Source organism: Balaenoptera physalus (genome assembly GCF_965194825.1).
Source record: "Balaenoptera physalus genome assembly, chromosome: 11".
Lineage (NCBI taxonomy): Eukaryota > Metazoa > Chordata > Mammalia > Artiodactyla > Balaenopteridae > Balaenoptera > Balaenoptera physalus.
In genome coordinates, this window is record NC_138896.1 from 25051087 (window position 1) to 25062723 (window position 11637).

General features: G+C 48.3%; 1 protein-coding gene across 4 annotated transcripts in view; it reads left to right on the forward strand.

The window, feature by feature from the left end:
- Positions 1-9937, forward strand: part of ELOVL5 (ELOVL fatty acid elongase 5) — a 70216-nt gene extending 60279 nt beyond the window's left edge. For 2 of the 4 annotated variants that reach the window (XM_082411701.1, XM_082411702.1), the window contains 6 exons: positions 874-1017; positions 1658-1735; positions 2548-2719; positions 4400-4524; positions 6661-6795; positions 8066-9937. In XM_082411701.1, the coding sequence (XP_082267827.1) occupies positions 874-1017; positions 1658-1735; positions 2548-2719; positions 4400-4524; positions 6661-6795; positions 8066-8209 (798 nt within the window). In that variant the 3' untranslated portion in view covers positions 8210-9937. The remainder of the gene's footprint in view (positions 1-873; positions 1018-1657; positions 1736-2547; positions 2720-4399; positions 4525-6660; positions 6796-8065) is intronic. The other 2 variants (XM_082411703.1, XM_082411704.1) reach the window with 2 other exon arrangements.
- Positions 9938-11637: the final 1700 nt, after the last annotated feature.

Consider the following 11637-nt stretch of genomic DNA (forward strand, 5'->3'; position numbering starts at 1 on the left):
GTGCCACTGCCCTCCCCCGCAGCCAAACTCTGTTGGAGGGCAGTGTGGGGGAAGGTGGTCAGTGCGAGGTTCTAAAGTCCTGTGTTTCGGTTACATCTTTCGTGCAGCGCTGGTGAGTGAACCATGTCTTACATGAATCAGGTAGCATGAAACCAGTGGTTCCCACTCCTAGTTTCACGCCGGAATTGCCTTGCAAGCTTCTGGTTTAATGGTCTGGGGGAGGCCAGGCATTAGCAATTTTTAAAAGCTCCCCCGGTGAGCCTGTCCTACAGCTGGAATGGGAGCCACAGCTTAACAGTTCTCAAACATCAGCTGCATCAAAAATGACCTGTGGAATAACCTGATTTCACACCGCGGAGCTTCACACCCAGAAATTTCTGATTCAGTGGGTCTGGGGTTGGGCCTGAGATTTTATATTTCTAGCTAACTCCTGGGTGATACTGCTGCTGCTGCATCTGGGACACACTTTGTAAACCACAGGATTGGATTCTCTAGGGTTTTGGCTCTGAAGCTCCAGGCAGGGCTCAGGTATTTGCATGTCTTTTGAGTTCCCACGTGATGCTGGCGCAGCTGGACTGGGAAACACGTTGAGAACCACACTTGGGGGCCCAGTGGCCGATTCCTCGTGTTGGCTTCCCAGATGAGCTCAAGCACGACAAGACAGACCACCTGAGGTTTCTCCTCCTATGGCCCCACTTGACCACCAGAGGGAGAGCCACCGGGAACAGCTGAGGATGCCGAGGCTTCAGGAGGAGGGGGTGAGCTGCGGTCTCCGTGGAGAAAGGCGCATCTCGTGGGTGTCTGTCCGGCTGGAACATAGTGGACACGCACAGGGTAGTCAAATCACACCTTCCCTCTGGGCCGTTGGAGCAGGTCCTTAGGTCTCCCCCTAGCCGGGCGTCATCCTTATTTGTGGGTGAGGCAGCTGAGGCCCTCATGGAGAACTGGCGACCCTGCAGCTCTGCACCCCAAGTCCGGCGTCCTCGCTGTGCCACCACAGTGCCTACTCTGCTGCAGGTGAGTTCCGAGGCATGGGCACGGTTCCTCAGTTCGCAGAGGTCTCCTTCATGGATCCGGAGATGACACAGCAACGGAACACAGTGAAGAGGCTCAGGCTGGACTCGGTGGCCCCAGGCTTGCAGCAGGGGGGCTCCAGACCAGCATCAGGATCACCTGGGAACCTGCTAGAAATAGGAATTCTTGGGCCCCACCCCAGACCTGCCAGACCAGAAACACTCCCCAGCAGTCTGCCTTTCACTGTGCCCTTGAGGTGATTCTGGTCCTACACACTCAGGTTTGAGAAAGCCTGTGGTTTCCCCTGAGGCCGCGGCAGGGCAGGACCCAAGCCCATGATTGGATCGCTTGGGCCTCGGAATTGGCGAGGTGCCTGTGACAGGCCCAGGGGAACTGAGGGTTCTGGAGAGAGGCAGCCTGGCAAAGCAGGGCCTGCCCCTTGTGAAATTGAGTCCCTAGTCATTTAAACCCCCCTTAGTTCACAATCCCTTGTCATGGTTTTTTGCCCGGAGCAAACTTGCCTCAGCACAGCCCAAGGTCAGTCTGCACAGATTCTCAAATTAATGAACTTCAATTGAATAGGGCTTTTCCTGGTTCTTATTTTGTTGGTGATTAGCTTTTTCCCGTTTTCTTTTTTTTCCAGTTAGTGACGGGAGTATGGGAAGGCCAGTACAACTTCTTCTGTCAGGGCACACGCAGTAGAGGAGAAGCAGACATGAAGGTATTGTCTTTTTTTTTTTTTTTTATAACTAAATTGTTCAAAAGACAAGATGGCTGTCCAGATAATCCCTGTGGACATTTTTTAAAGAACTTTAAAAGCAGTATGTGCACATGGTATGAAAACTTAAGCAGCATGAAAAGTATAGAATGGAAACTAAAATCTCCCTCTCTGCAAAAGGTTAAGTCCTGTTAACAGCTTCCAGGGGAAAAAATGTGCATGCATTTATCAGTATTTGTGCTCTGTTTATATAAACAGGATCGGAAGGATGTCTTAAGTGTTTTAATCATTCCTCTAAGTGGCCTCTTGAGTGTGGTCTGTCGATTCCAGCTTCCACTCTGGCGTGCTTTTTGGGTTTTGTTTTAACAAAACGCTGCAGTCTGCCCTCAGCGTGGCAGTCATTTCCTTAGAGACCCCATGTGGCACGTTTAATTGGGCAGAACCTGGCACTGGATACCCTGATTCCTTTCTTCCTCTGCCTCGTGTCTGTCACCTGCCCCACGCCAGCCCCTGAAAGCAGAAGTGCCTTTCATGTGGTTTTCTTCCTCCGATGGCTCTGTAGGCTCCTTCCAGAGGGAACAGGCGGCCTGCAGGGATCTGTTAGAGTCATGAAAGGGGTTGGTGGACCTTTTGAGAGCTTTCCCTGCCTCCACTCCCCGCAGCCCCCCACCCAGCCCCCGGTGTTCTGGTTAAAGACACTGCAGAGTGACTGGCTTTGGCGGGGCCAGTCGGTGGGGGCGGGGGCGGGGGTGGTGCGGAGGGATCCTGGGGTTGAGTGCAGAAGCCGGAAGACGCTGACGGCCCCTTCCTCCTAGATCGTCCGTGTGCTCTGGTGGTACTACTTCTCCAAGCTCATTGAGTTCATGGACACCTTCTTCTTCATCCTGCGCAAGAACAACCACCAGGTCACAGTCCTGCATGTGTACCACCACGCCTCCATGCTCAACATCTGGTGGTTCGTGATGAACTGGGTCCCCTGTGGCCACTGTGAGTCTGGCATCTTTGGGGACAGGTGTGAGCGGAAAGACTGAGTTGAAACTAAGGCTTTGAGAAAAGGTGTTGTTTCTGTAGGCATCTAGGTCAAGCCTTTGAACGTGGTGTCCAGGTTGCCTTTAACGATAGTCTGCGGGGCCTGTGCACTCAGCAAGCTAACAGAACCTTTTTCTAGTTTGGTGCACATCCTGTGCTGATTTGGCAGGATGAGGGAAAGACCAGATTCCCAGCCTGGGGCACATGAAGAAATCAGGACAGAGTTCTCTATTCCAGATTGTTCCTGATCCTTGTTTTCCCTATAATTTGGAAGATGTTTGACTGACAGGGACAGACCGGGAAGATGGAATCACACCATGGAGTGGGCACCGGAGAACAAGCTTTAGCTGTAGTGCCTCAGGGAGTCTGCACATACTCTGATATAGTGACCCTCGCCTTCCTGAAGCGTGTTTAGCTGAGCAGCTTCTGTGACAAGCACCAACATTTGAAGTAAATTCTCTAAGAAGGATGTGGACCGCTTGTAGTCTGAAGTGTCCTATAATTTCCAGGGATTTAAGTTGTCCCTGTCAGTTTCAGCCCAGGAGTTCTAACATGTCCCAGTCAAAATTCCTGTCATCCATCACCAACAGATTTGATCAGGACCCCTTGAGTCTATTCACATATGTTTTTCCCCAGGATAGCGCCACCCTTGATTAACTTGGCCCACCAGGATTCACATAGAGGATTTTAGAACCAGAAAGGACTTTCCAAGTACAGCCCCTTCCAGTTTGGGAGAACCCTGAGACAAAAGAAGGGTTGGTAGAGCTCACACCTCATGGCCATGGGTTACCTGACTTAACTTTCTAATAGAAACGGCACCTCCCCACATTAGAAGAGGACCTTAAATGTCAAAGATCCCACAGGATGACAGATCATCACCAGCCCCACCTGGCCGATGAGAAACAACCAGAGAATGGACGTGACTTGTCCAAGGTCACGCGACCAGTTACTATCATAGCCCAGCCTGGTGTGTCTGACCACACAAGGGGGAATGCTGGTAGCTTTGCTTGATTGCTTACTGTGGGGGCAGAGGGCGGAGAGTCTGAAAAAAGACCTGCTGGTCCTACTGGAAATTATAAATTAAGACGTAAATAATGGGTCTCTCATCTCTAAGGAACGAGGCTCTGGACTCTATTATTGATAAGAATATATGGCCTCCGCACTGCAGTCCTGGGGAATAATTAGGAGGTGATTTCAAAGGCCTCTCCAGACCTCAGCAAATGTGTAGAGACAGCCAACTTTGAACGTACTGCCCGTCGGCTGTCTTCCCCACGTCTTCAACGCAGCAGTCAGAGGCGCTTGGGCAGCTGCCTCTGGGAGTCACTGGGGGCCTGGCAGCAAAACCTTTAGGTGCCAGAGTGGGGCAGGTGGTCTCCTGACTCCTGTGCTGGATGCCCACCTGGTAGCTGCAACAGACCCTGGGCTTAAAGCATCATGACGACTGCCTTCCCCGGGTGGAAATTGAATTCTGATTGCATGCCCATGCAGTGCCAGATTGCTGCCGCCGTGTCTGCTAGCCCCTGTTCAAAAACACTTTTTTTTTTTTTTTGATTTAGAAAGAATCTTGGATTTTATTTATGACCTATTACATATAAAACATTGAGGCATCCTCCTCCCCAATTCCCTCTGTTCCTGCAGCTTATTTTGGTGCCACACTTAACAGCTTCATCCACGTCCTCATGTACTCGTACTACGGTCTGTCGTCCGTCCCTTCCATGAGGCCGTACCTCTGGTGGAAGAAGTACATCACACAGGGGCAGCTGGTGAGTGACGTGGCCTCTTTGCCCCGGGACTTGCCACCTGGGGAACACCGAGCTCTTCCTGGGTTGCTCTTGCTGCCCTCCTGGCTTCATTGTCGTTTACTAGCACCTAAGATGTGGCTTTCCCATCCTCTCTCTCTGGGTCCAGTTAAACTCCTTGAAGTGGGCAGAGCAGGGAATCGTGTTCATTTCAGTCGATGGAGAGACCGTGCCTGTGAGCGTGCAGCTAGTTGGATTGCGGAACAAGGACTAAATCTAACTCTCTGACTTCAAGTTCAGCCATTTGTTCTGAGTTTGTGCACAGAGCATATGTGTGTGCACATGTTTTCTAATTAGAACCCAAATCCAAGGTGAAATCTGTGTATCTGTGTTTCCAGGATTTGCTGAGAGGAGCATGAGCCCAGGGTGCTAGCTTATTAGGCAGCAAGGATGCAGGTGCCGGGCCACCTCTCAGCCTGTGTGGTGGTGAGGATGGCACTGCTGTGCCTCAGGTGACAGCCCCCTTCCTGGGCCCACGTGCCAGGGCCACCCAGCAGCTGTTCGCACTTGGTGGTTATTTCCCACCGTCCTTTTTAAAGCTTTCCTCAGCTGTCAGTATATCATACATCCTATTCCTTTCCCTTCCTGATTTCTTTCACAAACTAATTATTAACACTGTTACTACTCACGTTAAAATCCTGACGTTTGTTGAGTTTACTACGTGCCAGGCTCTCATGTCAATTAAGCAGTTTTACATGGGTTGTCCCAGTAGCCTGATTTCCTGTTATTACCCCTGTTTTATAGATGAGGACATGGGGGCAATAGGCCAGAGCCAGCTAACCTGTCGATATTAGATATTAAACCCTTGGCCCTGGCCTTGCCTTATTGGTACATTTTTTTCTAAGGAAACCAAGCTGATTCAGATCCCTCCAAGCCAATTGCGATTTTTCGATATTGAAAGATAACCTTCTGGGAAAAAAAAATCTGAGGAGACCTTCTGAGCTGCTTATGTGTTTGGCGTTTCGTTATCATCTCTTTGCCAGCGGCTGGACAGTCCTTGTTAATTTTCTCCTTACCCACCTGTGAGGAAGGATAATTGTTCTTCAGCCTCCCTGTTACACTTGAGAAGTGACGCAGAGATCGATTTGCTCCACGCAGCGTGGCTCTGCAGAAGCAGAATTTGGAACAGCCTGGAGAGTTGGTCTCCCATTAGGCTCTGCCCTTTGAGGTAGAAGATTGCACCCAGTTCGCCTAGATTTACTCTACGCACCACTTACAGTTTCTTCTCAGTCTAGAATACTTAACCTTAAAAAAGGAAACAAACAAAAACAAAAAACAGTTCCCTACATAGAAGCACTGAAAGGTGTGCCCGAAATCCAGTGGGCAGAGCCCTGCCCTCCGCTGTTACTCCTTAAAGTAAGCAGCAACCATGCCTTATCTTAGCCCCTTCTCCCCATTTCCCCAGGCCCTTGCCCTGCTTCTCAAGATTGACTTGTCAGAAATAATCTAGGGAATTAGCGTTGTATGCCAATCAGAGTGTAAGTCTGTCTGCCAGCCTCAGCCTTCACCAAACCAGAAGGTCCACGGATAAGGATGTCCCGTGGGATTGCACGTCCTGCGGTGAGGTCCCTGGTCCCTCTAAACATACACCCGACACCCATCCTTCCTTTACAAAGAAAACAAAAAACAAAACTCTTGCATCTCCTATACTGTATTCCTGAAGTGTGTGTGTGTGTGTATTAGTTTTTTAAACACGTTTTCCATTTTTCCCTCCAGCTTCATTGAGATAAAATTCACGTATAGTATTGTGTAAGTTTAAGGTGTACAACGTAATGATTTGATATATGTATCTGTTGTGAAATCTACCCTCAGCAACTTCCAAATATACAACGCAGTGTTGCTGGCTGTTCCCCAAGCTTTAGAGAAGATGATTTCAGTAGTTGGAAGGGCAGGAGTGTATACATAGGACCCATGCAGACGTATAACGAGTTTGGGTACGTTTAGCATATGCACCGTGTTTTTGAAATGACCTCTGTACCTACAGAAAGGTTAATAAGTGTTCCTTCCCCAACTTGGGGGTGCGGGGTAGAGCGCCCATCTGGCGGATGCCTTGACCCTGGGCCGTGGCCGCATGCTCAGCTGTGTCTCCTCCCCCACCAGCTACAGTTTGTGCTGACCATCATCCAGACCAGCTGCGGGGTCATCTGGCCGTGCGCCTTCCCTCTTGGTTGGTTGTATTTCCAGATCGGATACATGATTTCTCTGATTGCCCTCTTCACAAACTTCTATATTCAGGTAAATCTCACTCTTCTGTGGCGGTTGAGATTTGGGGTCCTTGCAGCCAAGGCCCTCATTCGTTCCTTTAATGGGGAGCCCCTGCCTTGGTGGGGCTGGGGTGGGGGTCACTGCCAATGTAGGAGGAGGTACTGAAGTCTGTCCAGGCCTCTGGAGTTGCAGGTCTTCGATGAGGGAGGCTCGGGGTCCCTGTGGGAAAGCAGAGCTGTCCGGCAGGCCCCGTACCGCTTCCCTCGTGGCCACTGCAGACCCGCCATAGGTGAGTCTCAATCCCATGTCCCTCAGCCCCACTGCCCTAAACTTTGGGGCTTAATTAAATGTCTGAAGAAATTTCCATCACAGACCCCAGCTATAGACAGAACTCAGCCCAGCCTTTCGTCCTGGTTTTCTTACACTTTCTCTCCCCGCTGCTCAGGTTTGGGGGTGCGGGTCATTCCCAAGTGCATGATGTGATGTAGGTTTTTGGTCCTGGAAGGGTCTGTTTAGGGCAGATTACCTACAGGGGAGCCTGACCTTTTGTGGCCACTGTTGGCTCCCCTGTGTCCCGTCACCCCTGGGGCTCGTGTGTTCGTGCTCCATGAGCAGGGCCTGGTTCTGGGCAGGCATACAGGGGGTGGTGAGGAGCAAGGACAGAGGGAGTAAAGCTGGGTCACATTGGGCATCCCTCCCCCCCCCCGGGGGGGGGGGGAGGGGCAGAGCAGCATGTTTGCCCCTCCCTGCGCCCCATGCAGACAGACACCTTTCCCCAGACACACCTGGGGTGGCGGCTTTGAGTTGCGTTCACATCTTGCCGGGCTGGTGGTTCATGCTACACTTTGGGGCATTCACCAGGTATGAGGGAGGTTAAAGGATAGGGCCCGACGAAGCTGAAGCCACACCTGTTTTGACTGCCCTCGTGGCAGAGCACTTTGTACATAAAGGGCCGAAATAGTTGCTGAAGTCATGAGGCAGTTTTGAAGGCAGAGGATGTGAGTGACAGAAGGTACCGCAGTGGGAGCGTGGAAGGGCAGAGCTGAGTGAAGTGTAAATTGTGTTTTCTGTCTAACTCTCAAATCACATTGATACAGTGAGTCTGTGACTCACTGAACTTACCCAGGCTGAGCCTCAAAAAATGGAAGAGTGATTGAAACCAGTGGCAAAACAACATTTTCCTGGTCGCTTGACCACAGACGTTGCTTCTTGATATGATAGCACTGGTCCCCAAAGGCACTAACGTTAGGGATGCAGCTGGGCCTCCGCCGTGGTTCCCATCTGCCCTTATGCCTTGCAGACCTACAACAAGAAGGGGGCCTCCCGGAGGAGAGAACACCAGAAGGACCACCAGAACGGCTCCGTGACAGCCGTGAACGGCCACACCAGCAGCTTTTCTTCCCTGGAAAACAATGTGAAGCCGAGGAAGCAGCGTAAGGACTGAGGCCCGAGGGTTGACAGCCTCTGAGCCACGTCGTCTGATTGTAAGCACAAATGGATTGTGCCCAATGCTCGTTAACAGCTGCTGTAACTAGTCGGCCTACAATAGTGTGACTCACGTAGGACCTCTTCCATCAGTTCCAAACCCCTAGAAAATGTAGACAGATTACCCAAGTAGGCATAAGATTTTTAACATTTCTGGGCTCTCACCGACCCCTGCGCTAGACTGTGGAGGGCGTGTTGTTGTAGTACACGACACTGCTGTTGCCTTATTAGTTATAACATGATAGGTGCTGAATTGTGATCCACAATTTAATAACACTGTAATCCACACTTTTTTTTTTTTTTAACTGTAGATCATGCATGTGATTGTAAATTTGTATAATGGTGTTACAGTAGAGAAACACACATGCCTTAAAAGTTAAAAAACAGGGCCCAAAGCGTATTAGTTTAAATTAGGGTATGTTTCAAGTTTTTATTCATTTCTAATAGCTCTGTTCAGAAAAATCAAAGACCATGATTTATGAAACTATCGTGTGACACATAGTTTCAAGTGACTTGTACATGTGAAATCGGCACCTTCAGTTTTGTAATATGGGCTTTAAATCAGGCAGGTTCAAATCTAGTGGAACAGTCAGTTTAACTTTTTAACAGATCTTATTTTTTTATTTTGAGTGCCACTATTAATAATGTAAAAAGGGAGGGGGGGTTCTAAAGCAGTCTTGATGAAACTTAAAATATATATTCTTTGTCTTCAGGATTTTAGGAAGTGTGTAGGATGAGTAGGCCGTTTTAAATTTCAGAAGTGCTAAGTGTTTTTATACAGGAAACAAAGCCCATTTTGCTTTCCACTTGTGAGAGAAGATTTATACTTTTCAAGAGAGATGATTAAATGTTTACCATTTGACAGAGTCCCATAGATGAGCAGTGGGGAACTGGTTGCCAGGGTCCAAATTTGGGTTGATTTCTGGACTATTTGTTTTGACATAAACTTCCTTTGAAAATGTGCCTAGCTTACCAAAATGAATTAAAGGTGGGGAAAGGACCTTAGAAAAATTTAAGGTAAAATTAAACAGATAGCTGCAGCATGAGAGAACTGGGGAATTGGATAGAGATGGTTTGTTTAATGTAAATCTAATAGCACCTGTAATTTTTTTATCCTGCTTCAAATCTAAAGATTTGTTTAGAAATACTTGTTTAAAAATAAGACTGCTTATCATAAAATCATGTCTCATACCCTAGAGGCAGTGGTCAAACAGATAAGGACTGTTGTGTGTGTCATTTTAAAGTGTTGGAATTTAGCCTCTGAATACCTTCTCCGTTGGAGGAAAAAAACATTCACTGAACCACTCATGACACATCTGAGAAGGTCATTGACAATGTGTGAACGAATTGTTGGTTTGATATTTATGTAAATATCAGTTTATCATGCTTTAATTTTGCACATTCATATTATAGGGAGCCAGTTGGTTCTCTTAATTAGTCTTGTGGGATTTCTGTTTGGAAGGAGTCACAGCATCTGTTTACATTTACCTTATCAAATCTAGAATGTGTATATTTGTAAATGTATGTCTTCCTAGGTACTAGTTTGCGAATGTCTTTACATATTTCAATACAGAAAGTATAACATTCAATAGTGTGCTGTCAAAGTGTGCTTTAGCTCATCTGGATATACCCACAATGTTAAATAATGTCTAAACATTAATCATTAAAATGTTTTTGATTACCTGTGCTTAGTTTTACATTGTTTATATGCTGCTAATTCTGAATGACTGGAGAAAAATCCGCTCTCTTCACCATCTAGGAACTCACCCAAATAGATGTAAATAATTCAGTTTGGAAGGTTATATTGTGGCTCAGCCTCAGGAGGAGGGATCCCCACATCGTAAGACGTGGTGGCTGAACCCCAATTCCTTCCTCTAAGCCTTTCCCAGTTTGACCACTAAAGGCCCCAGCTCGAAGTCCACTCCTTTTTCCTTCCTCCCTCCCTACCCCAGGCTATTAGAGTTACTTTCCTAGATCTAGACCAGAGGTCTGCACATTCTTTCTGTAAAGAGCCAGATAGTACATGTTTTAGGCTTTGCAGTCCACACTGTCTGTGTCCGCACTGTTCAGCTGCCTTTGGTATAGAGCTCCAAAGCAGTCACAGGTAATACGTAAGTGGGTGGGCGTGGCTGTGTTCCAGTAGAACTTTATTTGCAAAACCGAAGGCCTGTGGCCATAGTTCCCTGACCCCTACTCTAGAGTAATGAGGGCCCACCTGTGTCACATTCTTTGCCGAAGACCATTTCACGTCCCAGGCCCTGCCCCCCCAAGCCTCCCCCATTCTGACTTACCAGGTCCGTCCACATCCACGATGGAAATGAGGATACGGACAGCCCCTCTTCCTTCCCTCCACTTCGTACCACAGAGTCCCCAGTGCAGGCTTGACCCTGGCTTTGAGTGTGTTCTGGTTTGTCAATATCACCTTAAAACTATCATCAGAAACTGAATTTAGTGTTAGGGATATCATCTGAAAAGTGCAGAGGACTTTGGGGTTTGGTGGTGGTGATTACTTATATCCTTGTCCTTCCCCTCTGGGTCCAGAACAAATTGAAAAGACGTCAAAAAACCAGACTGGTGGAAATCAGAATAGCTCATCTGTCACTGAGAAGACTGGTCGGTGATATGAAGACCGCGGTAGGGCTCTGTGAATACCCTGGTTGCTGACCCTGTTGACGTACCACGGTCGGCACTGGCACACCAGTGGTTTTTGGCTGCCCCCAGTCTGTTGGTCTGGTGATGAACTGATTATTAAAATATTTTGAATGTCAGTCCTGGAATTTACCCACCTTCGACGACAAGCTCCCTTGCAGTGTCAGGTTCTGCCCTGATGAGCTTACCTGCTCAGTAGTATCTCCCAATCCTGGCAACCAAAAAGACGCCCTCCTCCCCTCAGAGAGGTGAGTGGGTAAGAGGGCTGAGCAAGGCCAGACGTGTTCCCACCCTTTGCTCTCTCCTGTATGGAAGTGGAAGGGCAAGTTCACACACCTGTATGGAAAAGGGAGATTTCCAACTTCCCCTCTTGAGCAGCCTTGCCATTTATAGGAAAGGCAGTGTAGCCTAATGTGGGAAGCGCAGCTTGGGGGCCACATTGCCTGGTTGGAATCCTATCTGTATGATCTTTAGGCAAATTGCTTTAACTTTGCCTCAGTGTTCCCATCTGTCAAACTGGAATAATGTTAGTACCTACATTACAGGGTCATTATGAGGATTAAATAGATTAATGTATACAAACCTCTTGGAACCACAAAGAGCACAGTGTGAACTCAATGTTAGCTGCTACCTCAGTCCGCCTAGCTGGTCCCTTTAAAGGAGCAGCTATTGTTTTACTGTTACTTCCTTGATTAGTTGCTCTAACAATCCTATCAAAAAGGAGAGGAAGTTACTTGG